The sequence below is a fragment of the Hyperolius riggenbachi genome, chromosome 12 (assembly GCF_040937935.1).
Source record: "Hyperolius riggenbachi isolate aHypRig1 chromosome 12, aHypRig1.pri, whole genome shotgun sequence".
Taxonomy (NCBI): domain Eukaryota; kingdom Metazoa; phylum Chordata; class Amphibia; order Anura; family Hyperoliidae; genus Hyperolius; species Hyperolius riggenbachi.
The window spans coordinates 52,761,785-52,788,552 of NC_090657.1; the positions used below are offsets into that span (position 1 = coordinate 52,761,785).

Below are 26,768 nucleotides of genomic sequence, written 5' to 3' on the forward strand. Positions count from 1 at the left end.
CAGCTTGCTGTGCATGGATGGGCGGGCTCAGTCAGCTGCTGCGTGGCCATGACTGGGGAGGGGGGGCTAGAACGCCCAGCGATAGGACAGCAGACCATCAAGGGTTGCCTCAATTAGATCCTGAGGCTTACCTCTCTTTAGGTAAGTATCTGATTTTGTGTAACTATAAGGATATTAACACTTTTGGATTCCCTAGCCCTTATTCATCCAGTAACGGCAAGATTGGCCTACGCAGGTAGCGCACAGCAATTTTACCAGTACTTATGCAACATGAGCTTGCCTGTTTACCCATTAGCTCCACACGTTACCAGGGTAAGGCACGTGTTGCTATGGTGCCGTGTGTTACAATAGCAACATCTGTGGCACTAATGGGTTGAAAGGCAGTGCTTTCCTGGTCTTAGTACCGGTAAAATCGCTGTGCGCTACCTGTGCATGGCAATCTTACCGATGCATGGTGAACCAGGTCCCTTGAGTCATCAGTGAGGTTCACCAGTGGACAAAAAAAAAAAAAAAAAGCCCCCAAAACCGGATGGTAGCGTTAAGAATCTTTGAATTCCCTCAGTTTGGTTTTCCAAGAATCCCAAGCCTTCATCGCCTGGGTTATTTTATGCAAAGGTTGGTCTGGTGCCATTAGACTTTGACATGGAGATAACCAAACTATCAAGTTCAAGTTTGTCCGGAGTGTTCCTTTAACATCAGATGAACTCAATTCCTTCATATTTAACGTTGCCGATCTTAGTCTCGGGGAGGAGCACCCGACCGTCCAGAATGAAGACTGTGATGTAAGTGGCCACCTGGCCGTTGTTTTCCTCGGATTTCAGTGCCACGATGATCTGGTCGTCAGTGCCGGGGATGAATTTGAAGGAGGAGAAGCCGTGGGTGGGGATCTGCTTGCCCACGTGGGACAGGGTAATGTCTGTGAAGTCCGCGGAGGCGCGCAGCATGATATTGGCACCGCGCTGCTCGTCCTCCTTCTCACTGTACCTTTCTTTGCTGGCACGCCGGGGCAAGAAGAACCAGCTGTGCAAAGAGTCGCTCCACGCTGCAGACTCATGGATCAAGTAACCTGGAGGGGGCACAAGAGCGATGCATCAGATTTTTATTTTTTTTAATCATTAATATTTATTAAATTTTCAAGCATGTGCACAACATACAGTCACCTGTTGAGATGTTAACTGGCATTCGTTTGGTAAAGGAAATAATGGGTACATGTTGTAAATCACAGTTCCCCAACCCTGTCCTCAAGGCCCACCAACAGTATGTTTTGCAGAAAACCACAAACCTGCACAGGTGAGGTAATTAGTGTCTCAGCAGAGCGGATTATCTACCTCTGTGGATTTCCACAAAACATGCACTGTTGGTGGGCCTTGAGGATAGGATTGGGAAATACTGTAAAGGGTTGCTGGATATTACATACCGTAAGATCAAATATATATTCATCAAATAACATCTACAATAGTAGCAACGTTGTGTCTATACTATAGGTATACGTAGAAACTTACATGAAATGCAAATTAATATTTGTGTCCTACTCATGAATTTCTAAATAAATCAAACAAACTTGGAACAAAAACTCAACTAAGGGCCAGTGCACACCTAAAAGCGCAAAAGCTTAGTGTAATTGTAGGCATGTGCCTAGCAATTTCCTATTTATACCTAGCGATTTTTGGAGAAATTTTGTGTAATAATGTGTACTTTTTATTTTTTTCTATGTACAGTACAGCTGCTAGTGTACTGGTTTTGTAACAAAAACACTTGGAAAACTGCTCTAATCTAGCGCTTTTCAGAGCGATTTTCCACTTTCCTAAACATAACATTGAGGGTGAATCGCCTGAGAAATCAGCAGAAATTCTGCAGGACTTGCGTTTTTCAAACAAAAAAAAAATAAAATCACATCGCTCTGGTGGGATCCATCCCATTCTAATACATTAGCCAAGCGCTTTTTAAAAGAAATAGCGTTTTTTAAAAGCGCTCAGAAGTGCCCTAATGGCCCATTCAAACTTGAGCGTTTTGCCGGCGATTTCGGCAAAACGCTCGCGCTTTTGAAAGTGCTAGAGTGATTAAATCCTATGGGCCCGTTCTTGGGCGATTTGCGCTAATTGCTGCAAATCGCGAAACGCAAACGCGTCGCCTGCACCATTTTCAGGCGATTTCCCAGAGATTGCTTTTCTGTGCTATAGAAGCGCTAAATGTGATCGCGGACAAATCGCTGCACTGTCCAGTGATTTTTCCGCATGGAATTGTGGAAAAATCTCTCCCACAAACCGGCGTTTTGCGCTTTCAAGTGTGAATGGGCCCTAGTAAACATTCCCATCTCTCACCCATTTTCTAGGTCTTCGCAGCTGGGTGAGAATGAGAAACTAATAACCGCAAAGTAAAAGAACAGAGGAAGGTGAAATTCTATCAAAGGGCAGGCAATTCTTGATCCCATTGGTGTAGAACGTACAGCAATTATGAATACTACAGGCAGGATGATGGTATGTAATGAGATTGAATTATTGGAGACAATTTTAGAAGGACTAGTCCTAAAGGCTCGATAAGTATTGTGTGTTTAGGCATCTAATTATTGGCCATGTCATTTGGAACATAACACGTTTCTTCTACAGATATCTTTTCTATCTGAAGGTTACATATTGCAAAGGATAGTGTACAGAGCAGGGAGCAGCAGCGCGTGTACAGAGCAGGGAGCAGCAGCGCGTGTACAGAGCAGGGAGCAGCAGCGCGTGTACAGAGCAGGGAGCAGCAGCGCGTGTACAGAGCAGGGAGCAGCAGCGCGTGTACAGAGCAGGGAGCAGCAGCGTGTGTACAGAGCAGGGAGCAGCAGCGTGTGTACAGAGCATGGAGAAGCAGCGTGTGTACAGAGCACGGAGAAGCTCTGGGGAATTTAACAAAGTCAGGTATGAGCACAGCCCTGTGCCCCTGCTGTGTGAATGCTTCATTTTCCCCTTCATTAGCAACGTCGGCTGTCCTCATTATCTGTATCCAAGCTGCTCTGTAAAGTGCTGCAGAAGATGCCAGTGCTATATAAATACATAATAGTAATATAGTAGGATATTAGACTATGACTATGGTAGGATTAGATTGTCCTCAGAGGATGTCACAATCTAATACTACCATAGTCAGTATAATATCCTACTAGATTACTATTATGTATTTATATAGCACTGGCATCTTCTGCAGCACTTTACAGAGTACATAGTCATGTCACTGACTGTCCTCAGAGGATGTCACAGTCAGTGACATGACTATGTACTCTGTAAAGTGCTGCAGAAGGTGTCAGTGCTATATAAATACATAATAATAATAATATAGTAGGACATTAGACAGACTACGGTAGGGATTACACACAGTCTCCCACTGTGCAAATTGAACGTAAGTATACTAGTGGCTAGCTGCATTCACTGTTTTAAATTCACTTTCAAATTTTTAGATTAGAATTAGCACATCATTTGCATCCGTTTTGCATTCAAGGCATGTATTCAAGGCATGTATTTAGCCCCAGGGCTCTGCATTGCCTCTGTTGGCTTACAATTCAGGTGCATCCTTGAGCGCTGGTCATTTGTTTGTTTGTACAGTAGGCATTAGATTGTGAGCTCCTCTGAGGACAGTCAGTGACATGGCTATGTACTCTGTATAGTAGATGTCAATGCTATGTTAGGGTTGGTTCACACGAGCTTCTGCCGAGCTTTCACTCTGTGCCACGGTCAAACGCCGGTGTTCAGAGACTAGCTTTTAAAGGCTTTTAAGAATGCTTCAAGGCTAGTGGTTCAGGTCTCTGGAATGGTCTCCTGGCGTTTACCACCTCTGAAAACAACATGTTGCTGACGAGGCAAAAAACACAGGGTTAAACGCCACAAAAACACCCGAGTGAACCAGCCCTAAATGCATAGTCATATTAATAAAACAACAAGTGTGAGGAAACGTATGACCCGCACAGCCTCTATCGGTTTCCACACTCACCTGGAGGCTGAATTCCAGCAGCTTCTCGCAGGAAGTTGTAGTTTGGGACCCAGTTGTGGTGCTGCACGTCTCCTCTGGGTCCCACCACCTTCACCCACTCAGGGTTCTCATTCATCACCTTCCCCGTCGTGGTCGTCCACTCCTTCCCCAGCCCCCCGACGTACAGCAGCTCGTCCTTCACAGCCAGCCACTCCGCTTTAAATCCTGAGGAGGAACAGACAGAAAGTCACACATACAGAGGAATGAAGAACAACCATGGATGGACACATTGCAAGAAGTTCACAACCTGTTCAGGGGTTACAGTCTAGAATGAACAGCAAATACACTCTGCACACTTTGCAGTAACCTTTACATGCCCTGTATTCTGACATTGCTTTTAACAGTTTTAGCACTAATTATTTTTATTTTATTTATTTAAATCAAGAAAGTATTGAAGCGCCTTTTTACGTATAACTTTAAAGTGGTTCAGAGAAACTTTTACTCATTGCATAATTGTGTTCCTTTCATATAGTTTATAGGGCATTCCTCAAGCCAAATACTTTTTGTTTTGTTTCTATTATCTAATTCCCCATAAACTAAACAAGCCTCACCCACAGCTCCTTTTGTGCCTTGGCACTCCATGTAGCAAGGGCTTATGGGAGCTCATTCTGGGCAGGAGGAGGAGGAAGTTACTAGCCAGAGATTTCAGAGGCAGAGGGGAGGAGGAGGGGGGACTGAATTTACACACAGGCGAGCTGATAGCATCTCCAGCCCTCAGCCTGTGACAATGTGACAGACAGAACATGGCTGCCCTCATTATCACAGGAATAAATAATCAAACTGTTGAAGCTGTTTGCAGCTACTTATGCTGTGTAAACTATAGATAAGATATATAGACAAGTTACTTGTTATAGTTAGTTTTTCATCTCGGATCCGCTTTAACTAACACCCCCCCACCCACGCCCTCCAAACATACCTAAAGCCTCCTATAGAGGAAGTTGTCTGCAGTGATCGGGACATGACCCATTAGGGCAAGCATGTTCAAAGTCCAGAAGGGGGGCCAAATACCGCCCGCCAAGCCATTTCTGGTGGCACCCAAAGCTCTCTACAGTTGTTGATTGCAGGCTAAATGCCACATGCAATGGCCACCTTGTATCACCATTCTACACCCCCACCCTTTGCTCGTCTATAATTTATCAGCCACCACCATAGCAGTAGCAGCTGTTGATTACCAGCAGAGTATCTGCAAAAAAGACTGCCAGAGATTAATGCTGCTCTGTGGATGACAACAGATGGAGGAAAGAGCTACTCCACTCACCAGCCTGAAGGGGAGGGGGGGGGTTCGGGGGGGTTACTCCACGATACCAATGAGGAGAATCGGCGGAATCTCACGGCTGGCAAAGTACAGTCAGAATTCTACCTGGGGAAACCTTTATAAGTTTTAATTAACGCATCAGCGCTAGTCTACTTTAGGGCACCCAGAAGGAAACCTCATAGGGAAATTCCGCTACCACGATTAGATGGATGGCAAACTGCTAGATTTTAGATTGGTGGTAGTAAACTACGCCCACACTATTCGGCCAATCACAATGCTTTGTGCTGGAGAGGGTGGTGTGATTTGAGAACCGTTCCCCAAGAGGTTTCCTGCTGGGTCCCCTAAAGCAGACTAGCGCCAATGCTTCAGGTACACTTTATAGTAGCTTTGTAGACAGCGCTCTTACCATACAGCTTCAAAACCCGCCCAGGAAGCATGGGCTTTCCCTGGGTGCTGAGGTTGCCTACCACATCCTAAAGGCATGCTGGTAAGTTCCCTTGTCACCCCCCCCCCCCCCCCATCCATCTAGATAGTGAGCTCCTGAGCGACAGTCCCATGTACATGTGCTGTATAAAATGTGAGCTAAATAGACAATGCAAATAATGATTAACACTACAGGTCCTCTTTACATGACTCACCTTTATCCACAGACCCATCACCATCAGGGAGGATAACCCAGGGTACCGCCTTGCTCCCTTCTAGGTGGTAGACCACCCCCGTCCGATCGTCCACTGAATATAACTTCCCATTGAACACAACTAACTCGGACAGTTCCATTCCGCGTCCCTTCTCTGCTAAGTGGGTCTCTAGAGTAATGTCCTCCTTGTCCCATTCCACGGTCACCCGGTCCCCGCTGTCAAACATGGTGAGGTGGCCTCTCTTCATGTAGCTAAACCAGGTTTGTTCTTTGGTGCTGCGTGAGTCTGTGTCCAGGTCCGCGATGATGGCGATCTGGTAGCGCAGTCCCTCGGGCGTCCTCTGGGGAGGGGTGAGTGGATAGGTGTCGTTATACAGTTCTCCAGCTAGGGGCGCCATCATGCGCCAATTGTGGGCATTGGTGAGGGCGGTGCGCCGATAGGCAGATCGATGGAAGCATAGCAGCAAGAGGAGCAGCGCTAAGACCACCCCGAAAAGGAGGATGGCGCGCCAGCGCGGCCGGAAGCGGGGGTCTGCAGTCTTTGTCATGGAAGAAAGAACAGGAAGGCCGCCCACACTAATGCGCAGTGGGGTCATAGACTCTTTACATTCCACTAGTGTGTAGGGATTCATAAGGCATCAATGTGGCCAGCCAGGGCCTGCGAATAAAGACAGACAGTATTAGCATCACAGACAGTCAACTCCATTATTGCAGTATAAATTAAGACAGGGTGTCCAGTCCCAGTGCTTGTTATCTGGTGTGAAAATAAACTGGTCAAAAGCTCTATCACCACTTCCTGCAGCACAGACCTCCAGGCTACAAGCAGCAGTTATCTCAGACAGCTCTGTCTGTGCCCCGCCCACCTGTAGTCTGAACAATAGGATGATGATAAAATGAGCAGCAGATCCATCCACAGACCCTGCTGTTAACGCCTTCATCTGGGCTGTTTCTGATCAAGTCAACAAAAGCAGAGTATTGAACTGAACATAAAAAAAAACAAAAAAAAACAAAAAAACACATTTTGGCGCTCTGTTTAAAGTCATCAGGGTTTAGATTAGTGAAGTGAGGTCAGCTCTGAGCTATGCAAGCTGCAATGTGTCTTCAGAGGGCATACCATAGGAAATGTCTAGAGCACTTGCATACTATAATTGCAGGATTTTACAAAAATAATTACATGTAATATACTGGAATGCAACCTGGCCCCAGCCTCACCGGTACAGCCCAACCTCTATGGAAACACTGGTGCAGACAAAAGATCACTATGGCACAGATAATTTAACCACCCCCACCCCCCCCCACCCCCCAAAAAAAAAACACACACAAGCCTTAACAGCACATATACACACGACCGGTACAGCATCATAGACACGTCCAACTAGCGCACGATCGATACGACATGACCAACTGCACAACAAGACGTTTACACGTCCTTTACGTCCACACGAGCGAATAAACGACCAGCTCATTTACATACTGCGCATGCAAGCGGAATGATGGACTGCACGACATGGCCGCATTCAAAACAAGCACAAGTCGTTCAAGCGACTTGTACACATGCGGCAACCTGCACTACATCAGCTCAACAGTCGTGTGAGTAGATCCGACAGTTGGGTCAGGCAAACCGTCTGTTATCAGTTAGTTGTTTGCGCACATACAGATGCCCGATTGTCATCCAACAAAGTCAGGCGATAGGCAGTGTGTGTGAGCCTGAAGTCATTTAAAGATTCAGCGCACAGACTGCAATAAATAAGGGAGCTTGCAAGGTGGCACTCAGGACAGATCTTTTGCCATAATAACCTGATGAAGCAGGGAACGCCCGCAAAATGCGTTGTCTGGTACTTTTCCATTTTGTGCAATAAATATTTATTTTTCCTATTCAGTCACTTTGGGCTATTAGGTTCTACAGGAGAGGTAAGCCAACTACTGCCTCTCCCTTTTAATTATTTTATTATTTTTGGGTGCCTACACCCACCAGTCTAAATAAGGGATTGTTCCCCTTATCGGCCTGCAAGAGGCTGCTCCATTGCACGCCACGACATCAACCCCTCCTTCTCCATAGCAACAGTACGTGTTGCTCAGCTGTAGCCTAGAAGGGTATCTCTAGAGCATTTGGGCCCTGAACTATCACCCTTGGGAATGGGAACGGGTCATGATTTCTAGAGGGTGACAGTCGTGCATGTGTACGCATTTTACTGACAGGATAACTGTATGTATACTCTATAAAAGCACTGCAGTAGATGTTAGTGCTATATAAATACACAGCATTAATAAAAGGGGCCCACACGTTGCTCAATTTTCCACTGATCGATTAAGTGTCCGACTTATATTGGGTGATCAACAACAGTGTTATGTATTGACTAGTGGCCCACACACAACAAGCATAATTACCTCAGGAGGGGGAAGCCTCGGAATCCTAATAAGGCTCCCTCTGTCTTCTTCATCCTCCGGGATCCAGCGCTGGCTCCCCCGAAAATACAGCCGACAAGGATGTTGGCTGTGGCGGTGTAAATATTTAACTTCAGTGCTCCAGAGCTGGCGTAGTAGCAGCTTTCTGATGGGCTCCGGTGTGTTTACCGCTAATGGAAAAGCGGAGGAACTGGAAGACAGACAGGCACCGCTCGGTGGGCGACACATGACAGGTAATGTACACACGGTGGGGGGGGCACATTTATATACCGGGGGGGAAGCAGCAAGTTGGCGGATGCGGTGGACTGCTGAAATTGCTTGGGAATCAGCCTGTGGTGAGTGGGCAGCTGACAAATCTCTATCTAATCAGATTCAAGCAGAGAGAGAGATGTCTCTTGGTCGAATCTGCCCATTATGGCTAGATGTATGGCCACCTTTAGACCCTACAGCCCAGAAAGATCAGCAGGGCTGCCAGGCAAATGGTAAAAGGAAATATGATAGCTTCCATTGGTCTCACACACCTGGTTCCTTTTAAAGAAGAGCAGTCCGCCATACTATCTCAGAAAGAAACCCTCACACATTTAAGTAGATACTGTAAATACTTGCTCTGCTTACATAACATACCGGTATGTATTGCACGGTCCACATTTTGATTTTAGTGATTTTTCTACAAAAAAAAAAAAAAGGAAAACCCTTCTTAGCATTTCCCATTTTAAAGGGGCCCATACACTGGTCGATTTCAGCCATCGATCGATTCTATAGAATCGATTGATCAGAAATAGATTCTTTTAAATTCCCTATTCGATTGATTTGTGGCCGATTTCGATCGATTTGATCTGACAGGATGGAAAATCTAGGTCGATCTACTGCTGACAGCAGATCTATGGCTCATAGAGTTGCATTGGATCTAATGGTCCAATAATGCATTTAAATCGATTTCCAATACATTTCATTCTGAAATCTATTGGAAATTTGTTCCTAGTGTGTGGCACACATCAGATAGATTCCTGTCAGATTCGACTTGACAGGAATTGGACAGAAATCTATCTGATGGTTGAAGCTGCTGCAAGTCTGTAAGTGTATGGCCGCCTTTAGGGCCCTTTTCCACTAGCAATCGCTAGCGTTCACGCAATCAAGTAAAAAATGAAACGCGGTAGTGGAAATTACCTACCGCGATTCCTATGTTAAAAAGCAAACCAAAGCGATTTTAAAATCACTAGCGGTTTGCGGTTTTGCGATTAAGCAATCGCAAACGCTGTAGTGGAAAAGGGCCCTTAGTGTGGCTATTTTGAAGCCAATTCTGATGTAATTTCCTGCCCTACTCGCCTCTGCCTGATTTGCCCACCCTTCACTATATAAAGTGCATTGTCTGAGCATGAGAAATATTGGCCAATCAGAGAGGAACAGAGGTGTGGGAGGGGAAAACAGGAGGGAAAGAGGCTTCAGCCAATCAGGCTGCATTAGTTAAGCCTGAGGGGAAAGTAAAGCAGGAAGAAAAAAAAAAAAAAAAAAACGCACACACAACCCAGCATGCCCTGCAACTTCCTTTGTGCGGCAATGTACTAAAAAAGATCATTTATCAACAAGTAATAGTGATTTTTAACTTTCGGATTGCCTGGTTAGCATCCTTATTACTGGTTTACCAGATAAAAATAAAGAACTGATTTTTGATTTTGTGCCCGACAGTTATGCTGGGCATACACGGTTCGATGCTAGCTTATCAATCGAGCCGCTGATGGCTCTCTTGATAATATCCAACGTGTCCGATCACCCCGGGGATCGATTCCATGCTCGATACCCGCGGGCGGACAATAGCGGCGTATCGAGCGGAAGTTAAGAAGCGCCGGCGGGGACAAGCGGGAATCGATCCGGGTGCACGCGGCGGGAGTCAATCCGGCGGCTAATCGGCCGCCGGATCGACCCGTGTATGCCCAGCATTACTCTTTAAAAGGGCTTCAGATTACTCACCAAACAATAAAACCTCCATAAATCGTCAATTTGCCCAGCTGTAGACAAAAGTGACCTTCCTGTACACTATGTTTGTACATTCTGTAAAACGAGTTTATCAGGTAGACACGGATCTGAGTACCTGGTAACAATGGGTGTGACTGGACTTCTCATAATCTGTCAGCTGCTCCAACAGCTTGCCATTCATGTCATAAACTAGTGACACAGCAGGACAAACACACTTATCACACGTCACCTTGTGGTGCCGCCTCATTCTTCCCCGGGGGACATCATGTTCAAGATCTGTATATCAGAGGGACCCACCTAGTGGGGTCCACAAACAGTGCAGATGACTGTGCAGACCCCATTTCTCCACCCACAAATCAGACAATGGTCCTCAAAATATTGTCTCCCAATCTGTCAGTAATCCCTCTATGTAGACATGCAGGTTTTACTCAAATTAGCATACACTGGCGGTCTATGGAGTGGGGGGGGGGGGGGGGGTGGGGAAGGAGAAGTCTTTATGCCTAGTACACGCCGTACAATTTTAGATTTAGATGTTAGATTTTCTGTTAGATTATTTTCTGTAGAGACTGGTCATTATCTCTGGTGCATTGTCTTCTGGTTATCTCTTGCTGAGTAGAACAATGCCTAATTGCTAGGCAGATAGATGGTTAGAAAAAGTCCAACATGTTGGAATTTATATATCTGGCAGGTAAATCTAAAGCCGCATCTACACGCGTCGATGCGGGCGCGATGTTCCTTATCAATCGAGCCGCTGATGAGGCTTGATTGATAAGATCCGACAGGATGGATCTCCCCACCACCGATTCCCTGCTCGCTCCCCGTGAGGGGACAATGGCAGGGAATCGAGCGGAAGATAAGCGGCGCGGGGACGAGCGGGTATTGATTCCGGCGTACGCGCGGAAGAGGCGATCCGACGGCTAATTGAGCTGCCGGATCTCCGCCTCATCTACACGTGTAGATGAGGCTTAAAAGATACATACACACGTCTGATTTTTCCAAACGACCGGTCGTTTAGACATCAAATCGGGCGTGTATAGAAATGATTGTTCGTTTGGTAAGACTGGGTTTGACGGATACGCTTGGCGGTCGTTTGGAAAAATCAGAAGTGTGTATGTACCTTAACAGAAAATCTAATGCTGGGAATACACAATGAGATTTTTCAGCAGATTTACTGTCTAAACGTTTTTACAGTTTCCATTCACTTCTATGAGAAATCGATAAAAAAAAAAACCGAAAATCAGATCGGACATGTGGGAAATTATCTATCGAACCATCTATCTGCCAAAAAAAAAAATCTCATGGTGTATTCCCAGCATTACAGGAAATTGTATGGTGTGCACAGTAATACATTATGCTAGGTACACAGTGAGATTTTCTGGGAGATTTACTGTCAGATCAATTATTTCCAACATGTCCCATCAGATTTCCAATCATTTTTTCATAGAAGTGAATTGAAAATCGATCGGACATGTTGGAAGTAATCAATCTGACAGTAGGTAGGGTGAAGATAGACTAGTCCACCAATGTGGCACGCTGGATCATTAGAGAGGAACTCCAGTGAAATGAATGTAATAAACAAAAAGTGCTTCATTTTTACAATAATTATGATTAAATGATTTAGTGTTTGCCCATTGTAAAATCTTTGAAATCCCTGATTTACATTCTGACATTACATGGTGACATTTTTACTGTTGGCAGGTGATGTAGCTGCTGCATGCTTTTTTGGCAGTTGTAAACAGCTGATTCCCACAATGCAATGAGGTTCACAGACAGGAAACTGCCAGGAGTACCATGGTCCTCAGCGTTAATTGTGGGAGGGGTTTCACCACAATATCAGTCATACAGAGCCCCCTGATGGTCTGTTTGTGAAAAGGAATAGATTTCTCATGTAAAAGGGGGTGTCAGCTACTGATTGGGATAAAGTTCAATTCTTAGTTGGAGCTTCTCTTTAAACTCAGGGTGACACGTGTACACACACTAGTTTCTCGGCAGAGTCATCCTTGAGTGGCCGTCTCTGTTGGGAGTGGTCTAGACCTTCATACCACATTTATTTTCCTCCCCTGCTGTGTTAGGCCTCGTTCGCACTATCCACGCTGCCGTGCAGATTTCGGCAGCACATATAGTATGTGATCAGCAAGAACATCAGGCACTTCTTGTGACAATCCAGCCCCGCGATCCCGTCGAGATCTGCTCCCGTTAGCGTACGCAGGAAGTACGGGCGCAGACGGACAACGAGACCGGTTGCTGGATCGTCAGAGGTAAGAAAGAAAAGGGCGACAGAGCGTGCCAATCCCGTCTAATTTGCTCCCGTTAGCATACGCAGGAAGTACGGTGAACAGACTGACAAAGATTGGTCGCGCAGCTGCCGACAATATGTAATGGGACAAACATCCACCAATCCCGTATTACTAGGCCACTGTTGCCATGCAGGTCTCATGCACTAGAGACTGCTGGAGGCAAATTCACTGTGTGCGTAGTAAACGGTTAAGATTGGTTGGAGGTGCCCATACATGTACAATTTTGATTGTATATACAATCTGTAAACTAAAAATATCGATTTCGCGCTGGAAATCGGATAAATACACTGCCACCACTGTCTGATTGGATGAATGGAGCAGACAGTCTCCAACTAGGGCGAAGAGACCCCAACGCTATCATAAGACGGTAGCCAGCCCAATCACGTTCAACACGCTCAAGTCACCGTTCGGGGAATAATCACTTCCGACGGCTTAAAGACTGTGAGCACTGTGACGTTAAAGAAAAGTTACTGGTTCCCTATGATGCAATCTCGAATTGTATTTATAATCGAGAAACGAAGTTATCGATTTCGCACAGGAAATCTGGTACTAGCTAATCCTAGAAGGAAGAAACGGTTATTTACAACCTAGCTAGCAAATCAACAATCATAAGCAAATCATAAAACAATGCGGTAGTATGACTGACTCTTCAGAGGGCAGATTCGTTATAGCAGCAATCAGATGACCAGAAAAGGCACAAGACTGAACGATAAAATCGTTAGTTTATTTCTAAACTACATACACACAGCTTATTTTAGAACAGATTGATTGGACAGAGAGAAGAGAGGAAGAGAAACAGAATGAACAGAATGTCTTAATATACAGTTCAAATACCGTTATTGGTAGTCCATGCGGCAATCGCAAGTCTTTGGCGAAAGTCCCAAAATGGCGGTTGCCATGCGGCCAACAGGCCTTTGTTAGAAAGTTCAAAGATAGAGGTTTTGCCCGAGTCCTTGCGGGCTGCCAGGATGTTACTAGGCATCAGATTGAAGGTAAAGGACACTGAACTTTTGTGTCATGTCAGTTTTGTTCCTCCCTGTAAGTGGGGGGAGTTATGACACGTACAAGTCCAGCCTTGTGCAATTTGAATAAGGCAGTGCCCCCTTAGGCAGGGAGAAGTTTGGGCCAATTCATATTTTGCCCGCTCTCGGCATGCCCGTGGGTAATATCAGGAAACCGAATAAATATTCATAGTCAGCACAAGTAGTTGAATCCGTTAATACCAAACACGAGGAGTCTGGATCGCTAATAGCACCGTCCCTCACTTTCACCTTACTGGCACTGGTTCTGAAAGCTCTAGAGGGCTGAAAATCTCTCAGGACCAGTGTCATGTGGAATCTAATAAATTCCGTGAATTTGAGGGGACTGCGATCTTGGGAACACCAGAAATATTGCCAAATTGTGTCTATTTATTAAATACAGTTTCTACAGTTCTGTTGAATCCTTGGGTGCCGCCAGATGGCGTGATAAGGATCATTCCTGTCTCCTTTCAACTCACGCCACAAGGCAGCTATCTTGGACTCATGCTGGGTCGGGGCCGATCAGGCTGGAGAAAGCTACCATTTATGAGCTTCTGTCAACTGATATCTACCCTTCACCTGATGGATGAGGTCATAAACACCTCAGGGGGTCCCCTGTGCTGGCCGAATCTTCCAACAGGAGGCTAATTAACTGGCCATGAAAAGATTTCTCCAGCCCTTTGGTGAAGGGAAAAAAAAAGTGTATTTAAACCAAAAACTGTCAGTTTGGTGGGTTTGCGCAGAACTAGCGTTGGTAGCTCCATGACGCATTCGATATGTCATCGACGGCGTCACATCTCCCCCCTTTACAAGATTGGGGAAGGAGCGGTTAGCAGGACCTTGACTGAAGCAATACCAACTTGTTACTTGGGCTCAGTACAGCGGGGCAGCCTGGGTTCCACATGACCTTGGGGTTGCCCTTTTTTGTGTTGGTCAGTGGTTTAGCCAGGAGGCTACAGGGCTTCACAAACGTCCTGTAGTATCCCGCTGTTCCCAGAGAGGCCTGTACCTCTGTCATGACAATCTGATCTGCGTCTGGTTCAACGGTCAGATTGTCAGCTGACAGCTGTCCTAGTACCAGGGATGAGTGATCGCAGTGTTGCTCCCAAGTCGGGGGGAACACAGGGATGTCATCCGGGTACGAGACTGTACAACCGTGCTTGCCCTTCAACAGGTCGTTCCAGGCCTGTTGGAAGGTGGCTGGGGTATTCCTCATACCAAAAGACATCCGCATCGAGGCGTTTAAGTCCAAGGGCAGGGTGAATGTGGATTCCAGGCGTGCCTTGGGCACGGTTGGAATCTGCCAGTATCCGTAGCTCCGATCTATGATCGTTAGGTAGTTGGCGGATGCCAGCCAATCCAACAGATCACCGAGGGGAGTCATGGGATACGCAACGGTTGTTGGGATGTCGTCCGGCATCCTATAGGCCTCACAGAACATGGTGGTCTGTGAGCTAGAGGATTTGCGGAGGACAGACATCTGTAACATCTCCTCATACTTCATCTTCACTTTTGCTTGCACCTCCGGAGAGGCGCTGTAGGGGATCTGCCATAAGGGCTTGTGAGTCCCCGGGTCCCTTCTGTGAACTGCTGTATCCTGCCCAGGGTTGCTGTGAAGATTTCGCTGTGGGGGCGCAGTGCGCTTCAGCGAGGCCTTTGGGGAGTACGAGAGGTGGGGGGTGACTTTCACATCATCCGCCAATTCTCGTGTGGGAGCTATCAAGCCTGGCAGGGGACCTGTGTCTTCCTGTTCTAATTGGCCGTGCTCTCCCAGAACTAACTGCGTTCTATCTGACTGGGCTTCTAACAGATCCACATGGACCGTGCTTTCACCTGGGGTGTCAGTTACATGGGGAATGGGTTCACTGGAGTAGTTACCATTCTCCCTGTACACCTGTAGTGGAGCTTCCCCTGCTGGCGGCTTAGCGGTCTGGCCACTAAGCGCACGCAGGTTGGAGTCGCTCTGTAGTATCCTCACGGATGTGGGACTACAAGTCTCAGCCAGCTGCCTAATGCGATCTGAGGTCAGCTGCTGAAAATCAAACTCTCTGGGGTCAGAGCTGACAGGAATGCCTGCAGGCTCTGAGCTCAGGTTACCAACAGTACTGTGTGTGTCTGGCTGCACAGGTACACCACAGTAAACATCACCTTTTGGGTAAATCAAAATCACATCAATATCGACATTGGTCCGGGGGTCAGAGATATCAGGGGAAGTCAAGACTCCTCCAGATAGTCCTGAGTCCGGACTACCGGTGACACTGAAGGCGTCACCCAGCGTACTCTCACAACCATGCACGACATTATCAAAAGCATTTGCATAACATGATATGTCATTTTTAGCATGAGTGTCACCCGCCTGAAAGTCAGAATTGTCAGAGGGAATCCCTGCTGTCAGCTCTGAGTTCATGCGACTGGCCATAGAGCCTGTAATGGCCAAATAATGTACAGCGTTTCTATCACAATTATCACTGACACATGCAATTTCATTAGTAATAACAGGTGCAGAAAGAGATAAAAGACAGTCAGTTGCTTGTACATATAAATCTGAGGGTACCTCCCGCCCAGTGGCGTTAGGTACAGTAGCCATAGCAGGTAAGGGTTTGACATCTCCCTGTTTTCCCAAAGGCTTGTACAGTACCTGGTGGTCAGGGAGTCCTGCTGGGAACTCCTGCATATCAGCAGAAAATTCCGAAGGGCACACAAGCGTGCCTAGATCAGTGCCAAGCACAGGAGGAGAGGGAAACTCAGCAACAGCCCACTCTGGAAAACCCACCCCCCATCCGGCCTTCTCGGGACCTGGGATAACAGGGTTGTGGTGGTTGGGCCTGACTTCAGTCAGGGTGAGGAGCTTTTGTGGGAGAATATCTTCCTCTGTGGCAAGGTCGGAACAGACCAAGGAAACATCTGCTTCTGGAGCACTGGAGCAAAAGATGATCTGGTCGTCCACTGGAGCACTGTGAAGATTTCCGGAACCGTAGAGCATCTCTGACACGCTGACAGGCAGTGCAGAGGGTGATGCAGGTGACGGATCAGGGTTGCTAGCCATCTTCGGGCTAGGGACGGTCGTTCTCTTCCTCTTGGGACAGAAGAACTTTATGTGGCCAGTTGCGCCACAAAGATTACACGTGCGAATGGCAGGTGTGTCAGACTGGGATGCAGCAATAGCAGCAGCTGCAGGTCTCAGTGGCACAAAGCTCGCCGGACCAGGAGGAGCGAATGCAGTAGGCTTACCTCCTTCCAAGTCTTGGGACAGTGTTCTGTGAATGTCCAGCACCAAGGTTCTCTGGCTGTCAGGTACAGGAACCTGATGGTACGCCCTCTCAGAGGTGCGCACAGGAAAGTCTCGTCCCGTGCCCTCTTCCATGGCAGGAAGTTTTGCTGTGGGGGTCACGGGTAGAGGTTTGCATCTCTCCACCGAAACACATAGTGAAGAGTGCTGATTTGAATGGGTTAGCTGGGCCAACTCCAATTCACGCTGGAGCCGTAGCTCTTCGATCTGGAGATCCCGCTGGCGCAGACACTCTCGGTGCTCCTGGTATCTGCGCAGTTCCTCGCCGGTCAGGTTTGCCAACTCCAATTCACGCTGGAGTCGTAGCTCTTTGTCCTGGAGATCCCACTGGCGCAGTCGCTCTTGGTGCTCTGCTTCACGCTGGAGCATCTGTGCTTCATGCTGGAGCATCTCTGCCTCATGCTGGCGCTGACATTCTTGGAACTCCTGGTACAAGCGCAGATCCTCGCCGGTCAGGTTTGCCAACCACTCCGGGGTTATCAGGACTGCAGGGAATAGAGGCATCAAGCAAGGTGGCGACAAGGATTCCATCTCTGGAGTAATGCCACCAGCTCAGCCTTGTCTGTGCTGCAAGCAGCAATGCCGTGCGATTCGCAGAGGGCTTGCACGTCAGGAACTGACCAATTTTGGTGAAACTGAACTGAATCAGACATTCAGAAGAGAAGAGTATAAGAAAGAATAGGATATAGCAAAGAAAAAGTTAGGAAATGTAGACCAATCTATTGCTATCAATGTGTACCGTTTTGTGCCCAGAACTTCGGTTCTGCAAGACAGGATACTTAGCGACCACTGTCTTATTATTCTGGTTGCAAAGACTGAGTTTGTCAGATCTTTGCGCTCTGATTTCCCAAAAGCTGGCTATGCCTGGTTTTGGGGTGTGCTATCACCACCACTGCCCACCAATGTGACAATCCAGCCCCGCGATCCCGTCGAGATCTGCTCCCGTTAGCGTACGCAGGAAGTACGGGCGCAGACGGACAACGAGACCGGTTGCTGGATCGTCAGAGGTAAGAAAGAAAAGGGCGACAGAGCGTGCCAATCCCGTCTAATTTGCTCCCGTTAGCATACGCAGGAAGTACGGTGAACAGACTGACAAAGATTGGTCGCGCAGCTGCCGACAATATGTAATGGGACAAACATCCACCAATCCCGTATTACTAGGCCACTGTTGCCATGCAGGTCTCATGCACTAGAGACTGCTGGAGGCAAATTCACTGTGTGCGTAGTAAACGGTTAAGATTGGTTGGAGGTGCCCATACATGTACAATTTTGATTGTATATACAATCTGTAAACTAAAAATATCGATTTCGCGCTGGAAATCGGATAAATACACTGCCACCACTGTCTGATTGGATGAATGGAGCAGACAGTCTCCAACTAGGGCGAAGAGACCCCAACGCTATCATAAGACGGTAGCCAGCCCAATCACGTTCAACACGCTCAAGTCACCGTTCGGGGAATAATCACTTCCGACGGCTTAAAGACTGTGAGCACTGTGACGTTAAAGAAAAGTTACTGGTTCCCTATGATGCAATCTCGAATTGTATTTATAATCGAGAAACGAAGTTATCGATTTCGCACAGGAAATCTGGTACTAGCTAATCCTAGAAGGAAGAAACGGTTATTTACAACCTAGCTAGCAAATCAACAATCATAAGCAAATCATAAAACAATGCGGTAGTATGACTGACTCTTCAGAGGGCAGATTCGTTATAGCAGCAATCAGATGACCAGAAAAGGCACAAGACTGAACGATAAAATCGTTAGTTTATTTCTAAACTACATACACACAGCTTATTTTAGAACAGATTGATTGGACAGAGAGAAGAGAGGAAGAGAAACAGAATGAACAGAATGTCTTAATATACAGTTCAAATACCGTTATTGGTAGTCCATGCGGCAATCGCAAGTCTTTGGCGAAAGTCCCAAAATGGCGGTTGCCATGCGGCCAACAGGCCTTTGTTAGAAAGTTCAAAGATAGAGGTTTTGCCCGAGTCCTTGCGGGCTGCCAGGATGTTACTAGGCATCAGATTGAAGGTAAAGGACACTGAACTTTTGTGTCATGTCAGTTTTGTTCCTCCCTGTAAGTGGGGGGAGTTATGACACGTACAAGTCCAGCCTTGTGCAATTTGAATAAGGCAGTGCCCCCTTAGGCAGGGAGAAGTTTGGGCCAATTCATATTTTGCCCGCTCTCGGCATGCCCGTGGGTAATATCAGGAAACCGAATAAATATTCATAGTCAGCACAAGTAGTTGAATCCGTTAATACCAAACACGAGGAGTCTGGATCGCTAATAGCACCGTCCCTCACTTTCACCTTACTGGCACTGGTTCTGAAAGCTCTAGAGGGCTGAAAATCTCTCAGGACCAGTGTCATGTGGAATCTAATAAATTCCGTGAATTTGAGGGGACTGCGATCTTGGGAACACCAGAAATATTGCCAAATTGTGTCTATTTATTAAATACAGTTTCTACAGTTCTGTTGAATCCTTGGGTGCCGCCAGATGGCGTGATAAGGATCATTCCTGTCTCCTTTCAACTCACGCCACAAGGCAGCTATCTTGGACTCATGCTGGGTCGGGGCCGATCAGGCTGGAGAAAGCTACCATTTATGAGCTTCTGTCAACTGATATCTACCCTTCACCTGATGGATGAGGTCATAAACACCTCAGGGGGTCCCCTGTGCTGGCCGAATCTTCCAACAGGAGGCTAATTAACTGGCCATGAAAAGATTTCTCCAGCCCTTTGGTGAAGGGAAAAAAAAAGTGTATTTAAACCAAAAACTGTCAGTTTGGTGGGTTTGCGCAGAACTAGCGTTGGTAGCTCCATGACGCATTCGATATGTCATCGACGGCGTCACACTTCTGACATTCAGTCTTTGCGTGCTGTGCATTGCACTATCGCACTGCTGCACTCTTTTTCTGCTAAAGCACATTGCCGATCCCTTGCACTATAATGAATGGGATCAGCAGCGAAACGCGGATGGCGTGAGATCGGGCGTGCTTGCGTCCCGAACGCACGGCCATACGCATTGCATAATGTGAACGAGGCCTACAATATAGAAATGGTCAATGTGATGCTAGTTGTTGCTGGCTTGAATGAAAATTGAATCCAGCTTGGAACTGGGCCATTGAAAACAGATTTGATTAGAAATAAAATTTGTCTCTTTGTGGACTCTGCCCATAATCGTCAGGTCTATGGGTACCTTTAGCAGTTCGTGAGGGTGCTGTCCAACCAATCACGTTACCAAAAATGTTCCTATGAGGATTCCTGCTGGGTCCGTTAAACGAGACTAGTGCCAAGATGTGTATATCCGAAAAAAGCGCTGTTAAATGTGAGCACTGGGTGAAGCTGCGAGTAGAATATCAACAATACTAGCAATATTCTAATAAGGCTTTTAATAATAATATTTACCCTTTCCCACACTAGGGCGCCACTTTCCCGATCCATTGTGTTCCACTCACAGGGAAGGCAACGGTCACTGTGAATGTGGCCTAATTCTACCATTAGCTACTTGCTAATCTAACCCTTACTAGAAACCTAAAGGTGAGTACACACGTGCAACTTTATGCCTGATTGTCATTTAAACTGGTCGTTTGAACGACTTGAAGTGCAAACAAAAAGTCATTTAGACGTCCTGTACACACTGACCAACAAAGCGGCTGATATGCCAAATTACATGTCATTTAAGCAACTTGATAATGGACAATGGACTGGATAGAACAATGGACTAGATTAAACGACTGATCAAACGACAGTACGTTTGAACGTCTATTAGTTGGACACACGACTAGAATTCGTTTGTACACACGTACAGACCTCACAATCGTCTGGACGACAGTTGGTCCAACTTACCCGCCAACAGATCAGGCAAACCGGCTGTTATCAGTCACTCGACTGCGCGTACACACATCCAACTTGTCATACAAACGACAAGTTGAGCAGAAAATCAGAATATGTGTGTACACACCTCAATACACACAATGGGTATCATTCATAAACAGGCTGTCGGTAGTGCGGGAAAACACCGTTCTTCTCCGCAACCGGTAATTAAGACTTCTGGGTGGCCATTCATAAAGAAGTCTGCCTGTTGCGGAAGAAGTGCGGAGGTTTTCTGGAGGAAGCTGGCGGCAGCGTGGCGGAAGACATGCGGAAACTTAAAAGCTGCCCGATTCCCTCCCTGCGCTGCTCTGTCTGATGCTGCTTGGGAGGTCCCTCCCATTCATTTATATGTATTCCGCCCGCCTATCGCTACTGTCGAGCAAGCGGTATTTTCCTTCCGGATACCGCTTGCTCTAATCTTTATGAATGGATGTGTTTGTTACTTTTTCTAGATTAATCTAGAAAAACTCCGCACAAGGCGGAAATGTATCGCTCTGTCACCTTTTCATGCGGAAAGAGCCTTTATGAATGGGGCTTATGCTGAGTGGTCGGGAAAGTCACCGGTGTTAAGCATTTCCGCATGCGGAAATGCTTTATGAATGATACCCAATGAGGTTTTCTAACAGATTTCTTGCCAGATCAATTATTTCCAGCATGCCCGATCTGATCAGATAGGACATGCTGGAAATAATCGATCTAGCAAGAAATCTGCCCAAAATCTCATCATGTGTATTAGGCATAACACTACCCCTCCCGTGAGGATATAAATTTGGGCTTCCGCTATTGTTGGCACCAAAGTCAGACACACTGGGCACCGTTATAGTCGCAATGAATATTGCGATTCACGGCGGCGCCCGTCTCCCCAGGCAACACACAGCGCGCAAATGACCTGGTTCACCCACAGATATCCAAATGCCATTCAATACAGTCACGATCAGCCAATAAGCAATGAATGGAGGTAAAGTGAATATCTTCAGTCAGCTATGCACAAATCATCACAAGTCACTAAGTTCCCAATCATGAAACGTCAGCTACATTAGAATACACTATAACATATATAAGAATGAAGATATACACAGACGTGGCAGGAAGGCTGATATGTACCTGGCTGCTGGCAGGACAGGCTGGAGACACGATCTACTCACCCTCTGCTTTCCTCCCAGACTGACTCCACTGTACCTACCCAGGTACAGAGCTACTGATCACCGACCCATGACCACAACCCAGCACTGCAGCTGCACTTCCTCCTCCCTCAATAAACTACACCTCCCAGAATGCCTTCCTCCCCGCCTACTGAGCGTATGTTGCACAGGTATGCCACCTGCAGGTCTTACGTGGAACTGCATGCAGTGGGAATACCCACCTACCATGACTGTGAAGGAATTTTCAAAGAAAAGGTGGCTCTTTTATTATTATTATGATCTTTATATAGAGTCATATATGCTAATTTAAAGGAGCTCACATCGAACTGAGCACCAGGAATTTAATGAACCTCCCCATAAGCAAGGTCCTTACTTAATTGAGTTGAGGTGTGGGGAGGGGACAGGAGGGTTGAGGTGAGGGTCCTTACTTACCTACGGGGTGTTGCTCCTCTGAACCCCCCACCAGCACCCGTATGCGAGCTGAAGCCACCATTTTCGGCAGAGAGAGACCACAGCTGCCAAATTTTAGAGGGAGCCTGAAGCAAGAAGTATATAGAGGCTGCTATATTTATTTCCTTTTATAACAATAACAGTTGCCTGGCAGTCCTGGTGGTCTATTAGGCTGCCAGGCAAGTCATTTCGGTGCTGAGCGTTGAAGCTGGGCGCTGCTCAGGGCCGGATTTACCATAAGGCATTGTAGGCACATGACTACAGGCACCTGATGTAAAGGCGGCTCCCTCTCCTCCTCGAGAGCCTCCCTCCCTCCTTCTCTGTGCAGAGTCCTGAGCGAAGTTATACATCCGACACTCTGCATTCCACTGATTACATCCACCTTCAACTGGGGGCACCTCTATCTACTTAAACTGAGGGTAGTATACTTCTGGCTGTTTAATACTAAATGGCACCTGTAGTTACCTGCACCGGGGAAGGGAATTAAGGGAGGCGTGACAGTTGGGCCAGCCAGCACACTTGCTGTGCATTTCAGCGGGGGTTTGTTGGGTCATGGAGGGGGAAGTCTAGGGTGCCAGGACATCTGTGCCTATAGGCTCCTGTGAGGTAAATCCGGGCCTGGCGCTGCTATAGCACCAGCGCTATGCTGTGCGCCCCGTACAAGAGTAACTCGGGGACCCTGCAATTGCCAGACACCGAATTACAATTCCCTCAGAGTTGCTACAACTCGGAGGGGGGATAGTATTTAACCCCATGAGGATTTGAGCGGCAGCAGGGTGGGAGCCATCATTAAGCTCGTCCTGCGACCAGCTCACTGGCGGTGGAATCATATGTACGCAAATAAATATGGCAGCCTCCATCTCACTGGAGGTGTCCTTTAAGCTTCCTGGTAGTGCAATGCAGCTCCACAATGCATGCCGGGAGTCCATGGATGTGAAAATATCCCCATAGGCACACTCAATTGCAAATGCAAACAATGATTATGGGGAGGTTAATTTAAAAAAAATGTTCCTGGTGCTCAATTTACTTCAAAGGGAAATGTAAGTGATCACTGTGCCTGCGGCGTCACTCAAGGATCTTCTGGTCCCCCGCAGCCACTAAGTTTCTTTTTCTGTGGCTGGCTCTGTCGCCAGCCACTGCACCTGCACGGCTCTGGCCATGAGCGTCCTCGTATGCACTCCCATCACCGAGAGTGTCCTGCACAGGCGCAGTAGAGCGTTATCGAGAACGCGCACGGCCGGCCACAGAGCCAGGGGGCTGCTACAAGCCCCAGGAAAGTGAAACTTTTTTTTTATTAGCTCTCTAATAAGGAATAGATTGTGAACTCCTTTGGGGAATAGTTGGTGGTGTGAATTGTTCAAATCGCTTCAGAAACTGTCTATATGAGGTTCATTTAAAAAAAAAAAAAATTGGTTCCTGGTGCTCAGTTCACTTTAAGGTGGCCATACATCTCTCAATCTGCCACCGGATCAAACATCAGATAGATTCCTCTCTGATGGAATCTGATCAGAGAGGGATCTGTTGTTGCCACACACGGTGGATAGATTTACAATACATTTCAGATTAATGATATCTGTTGGAAGTCATCCTAGCGCAGCCACCTCCTGTAAGATCTCCTCTATCCCCCCTGTAATGTGTCGCTCCTGGACAGTGGGGAGTGTTGTACGCTCACATTTCTGAATTGCCACAATCCACAAACAGAATTGTTGCTATAACAATGTTTATTTATACTATTATACACCTCTACTTAAAGGGACACTTAAGTCAGAAAAAAAATGGAGTTTTACTCACCTGGGGCTTCCAATAGCCCCCTGCAGCTGTCCGGTGCCCTCGTCGTCTCCCTCCGATCCACCTGGCCCAGCCGGCAGCCACTTCCTGTTTCGGTGACAGGAGCTGACAGGCTGGGGACGCAAGTGATTCTTCGCGTTCCTGGCCACAATAGCGGCATCTATGCTGCTATAGCTATAGCAGGGGGAATAGTATTTAACACCGCCTCGGAGTTTAGCAGCAGCGGGGAGAGCCGTCATTCGACTCTCCCCGCACCGAATTGAGCGCGCCGAAATAATATGCAACCAAGAAATACAGCAATTACCTTTGCATTTAAATTTACAATGCAGCAATTACCCATCATTTGAAATGGAGCAATTACCCCCACATATGAAAAAGGAGCAATTACCCCAAATTTTTAATGCAGTATGTACCCCACATTTGAAATGAAGCAAACCGTTAACCCCACATATGAAATTCAGCAAATACCCCACCGAAGATATACAGCAATTCCCCAACATATAAAATGCAACAAAACATTAACCCCACACATGAAATGCATAAATTACCCCACATTTGAATTGCAACAATTTACCCACATATGAAATGCAACAATTACCACACATAAAATCCAGAACATTGTGCTTTCCCATCTCCCCTTTAGTTCAACTACCACTGCTCAGTGGGTTTAACCTACGTGGCACATGCCACCCCCTTTTTAAGCAGTGCAATTATTCATGTCAGTTGCTTAAAAAGGGAGCCTCATGCAGCCAACCCCACTCCCATTGGTGTTCAGTGGGCTTTAGAAGTAGAATTATGCATAGCTAAACTACCTAAGGCTAAAGACTGAGAGGGCGGGGCTAAATACCAATATACAACAATATATACTTTAGATACAGGAAGTTTTTCTGATGCTGAAACCAGTAATAGTTAACATAAAATTGTGTATCCTAAATAATTTACTGGATTCTGCTATATGTCATTGCGGTACCTTTTAGGCCTTGTTCACACTACGTTCGGCTCGCGTGTCCATCCGCGGTGGCGTTATTTTGGGGCGTTTTTTCTTTCCGATTCCCGGCACTTGGGTAGGCAATTTTTTTTTTTGGGGGGGGGGGGGTTTAACTGTTTCCAACGCGTTTTCCCCGAGCTTTTTGGTAATTCACTCCCTGATGCAAGTCGGGAAGTGAACTCTTTGATCCGGAAAATAATAAATACAATGTATTTATTCTTATAAACGCAAACGATCCACAAAGCGGTTTGTGAACGTTTTGCGTTTTTCCTATACCTCCCATTATAGCAAAAACGCCCTAAAATGGCTCAAGAACCGCTTTTAAAAAAGGACAGGGCATGGAATGCTTTAGTCTGAACGACACCATAGCACAACATGGTGTAACCGCTTTCTGTGCGTTTACGCCCGCGCTTACATTTTTCTAAAAACGCCTCTGTGAACAAAGCCTTAGAGAGAACCAGAGATGACGAACATTACAAATGTATACATACCTGGGGCTTCCTCCAGCTCCATAAGCCTGGATCGCTCCCACGCCGCCGTCCTCCGCTGCCTCTGTCCGCCGGTACCGGGTCCCGTCATTTCGGCCAGTCGACGCATGCACAGTGCGCTCCCTCTGTACTGCGCAGGCGCATGCGTACAGAGCCGGAGGGAGCCCCTGTGCATGCCGAAGACTGGTCGAGTCCGGCGGAAGTGACGGGACCCGATACCGGCAATAGAGGTAGCGGAGGACGACGGCGTGGGAGCGATCCAGGCTTATGGAGCTGGAGGAAGCCCCAGGTATGTATAACATCTTTTTTTTTCATTTTTCAGCTTTGTTCTTCTCTGGTTCCCTTTAAAGGTTGTACAGGCTGGAAGTCTGTTCAGGGGTTCTTATACAATACAACCATCCCAACCTGATCAACTAGTTACTTTTTTCAACCTATTTCTTTTGTATTCCACACCTGCTTGAAGTTCATGAGCGACCCTTGTCTAGTGGGGAGGCCGACAGTGTTGGGTAATACCTGTACACACTTTAATTTCCAAAACAATCTGAAATGATCTATTTTGGATAATGAAAATGTGAAGCTAAATTCACACAGTAAGCACATACCATCCTTGTGTTAGTTTTACTTGCAGTTGTTTTAGTGGTTTCCCAGGTGGTTAGGGTGCTCCAACAAACCACAGATGTTGAACTCCAGGCCTGGAGGGCCAGATCCATGCCAGTATTTAGGATGGACTGAGAAAGAGAGGAATGTGTTCTACGAGATGGACCACACCTTTCCTGATTCAGACCCATCAATTCATTTGAGCTGTGTCAAAAATGTGAGGACCTCGGCCCTCGCAGGACCGGTTTGACATCCCTCACCTACACTCAAACTAACCTACATCCCATAGACTTTACTATCCCCTCCCCCTCCCTTAACCTTCTGCCTATGTGTTTGTCAGTGAATGTAGGAAGATTCATCGGGTAGGTTATTTCGTCGGTGCAAGGGATTTGGGGCTGCCTACGCTTTTCACCCCTTGGGGTGTATTTTGCGGCTGGTGGTCCAAGGCTGCGTGAGCCATCCCGCCTGTATTGCTCAACCTGGCTTTGGGAGACACACTATGGGGGACCCAGAGAAACTGAAACACATTTTGGGGAACACAGGGAAGCTGAAAAGCG

At 46.9% G+C, this 26,768-nt stretch overlaps 1 protein-coding gene across 2 annotated transcripts; it reads right to left on the reverse strand.

Moving 5' to 3' along the window:
* Window positions 1–562: 562 nt before the first annotated feature.
* CANT1 (calcium activated nucleotidase 1) lies at window positions 563–22,002 on the reverse strand. Of its 2 annotated transcripts, none has more exons than XM_068262617.1 (4): window positions 21,904–22,002; window positions 5,893–6,549; window positions 3,961–4,164; window positions 563–1,066 (listed from the first exon to the last, which is right to left on the reverse strand). In XM_068262617.1, the coding sequence occupies exons 2-4, from the start codon at window positions 6,521–6,523 to the stop codon at window positions 696–698; spliced, it is 1,206 nt and encodes a 401-aa protein (XP_068118718.1). In that variant the 5' UTR covers window positions 6,524–6,549; window positions 21,904–22,002; the 3' UTR covers window positions 563–695. The 2 variants fall into 2 exon arrangements, with proteins under 2 accessions (XP_068118718.1, XP_068118719.1); XM_068262618.1 differs by having other exon boundaries at window positions 21,863–22,002.
* Between the last annotated feature and the right edge of the window lie 4,766 nt (window positions 22,003–26,768).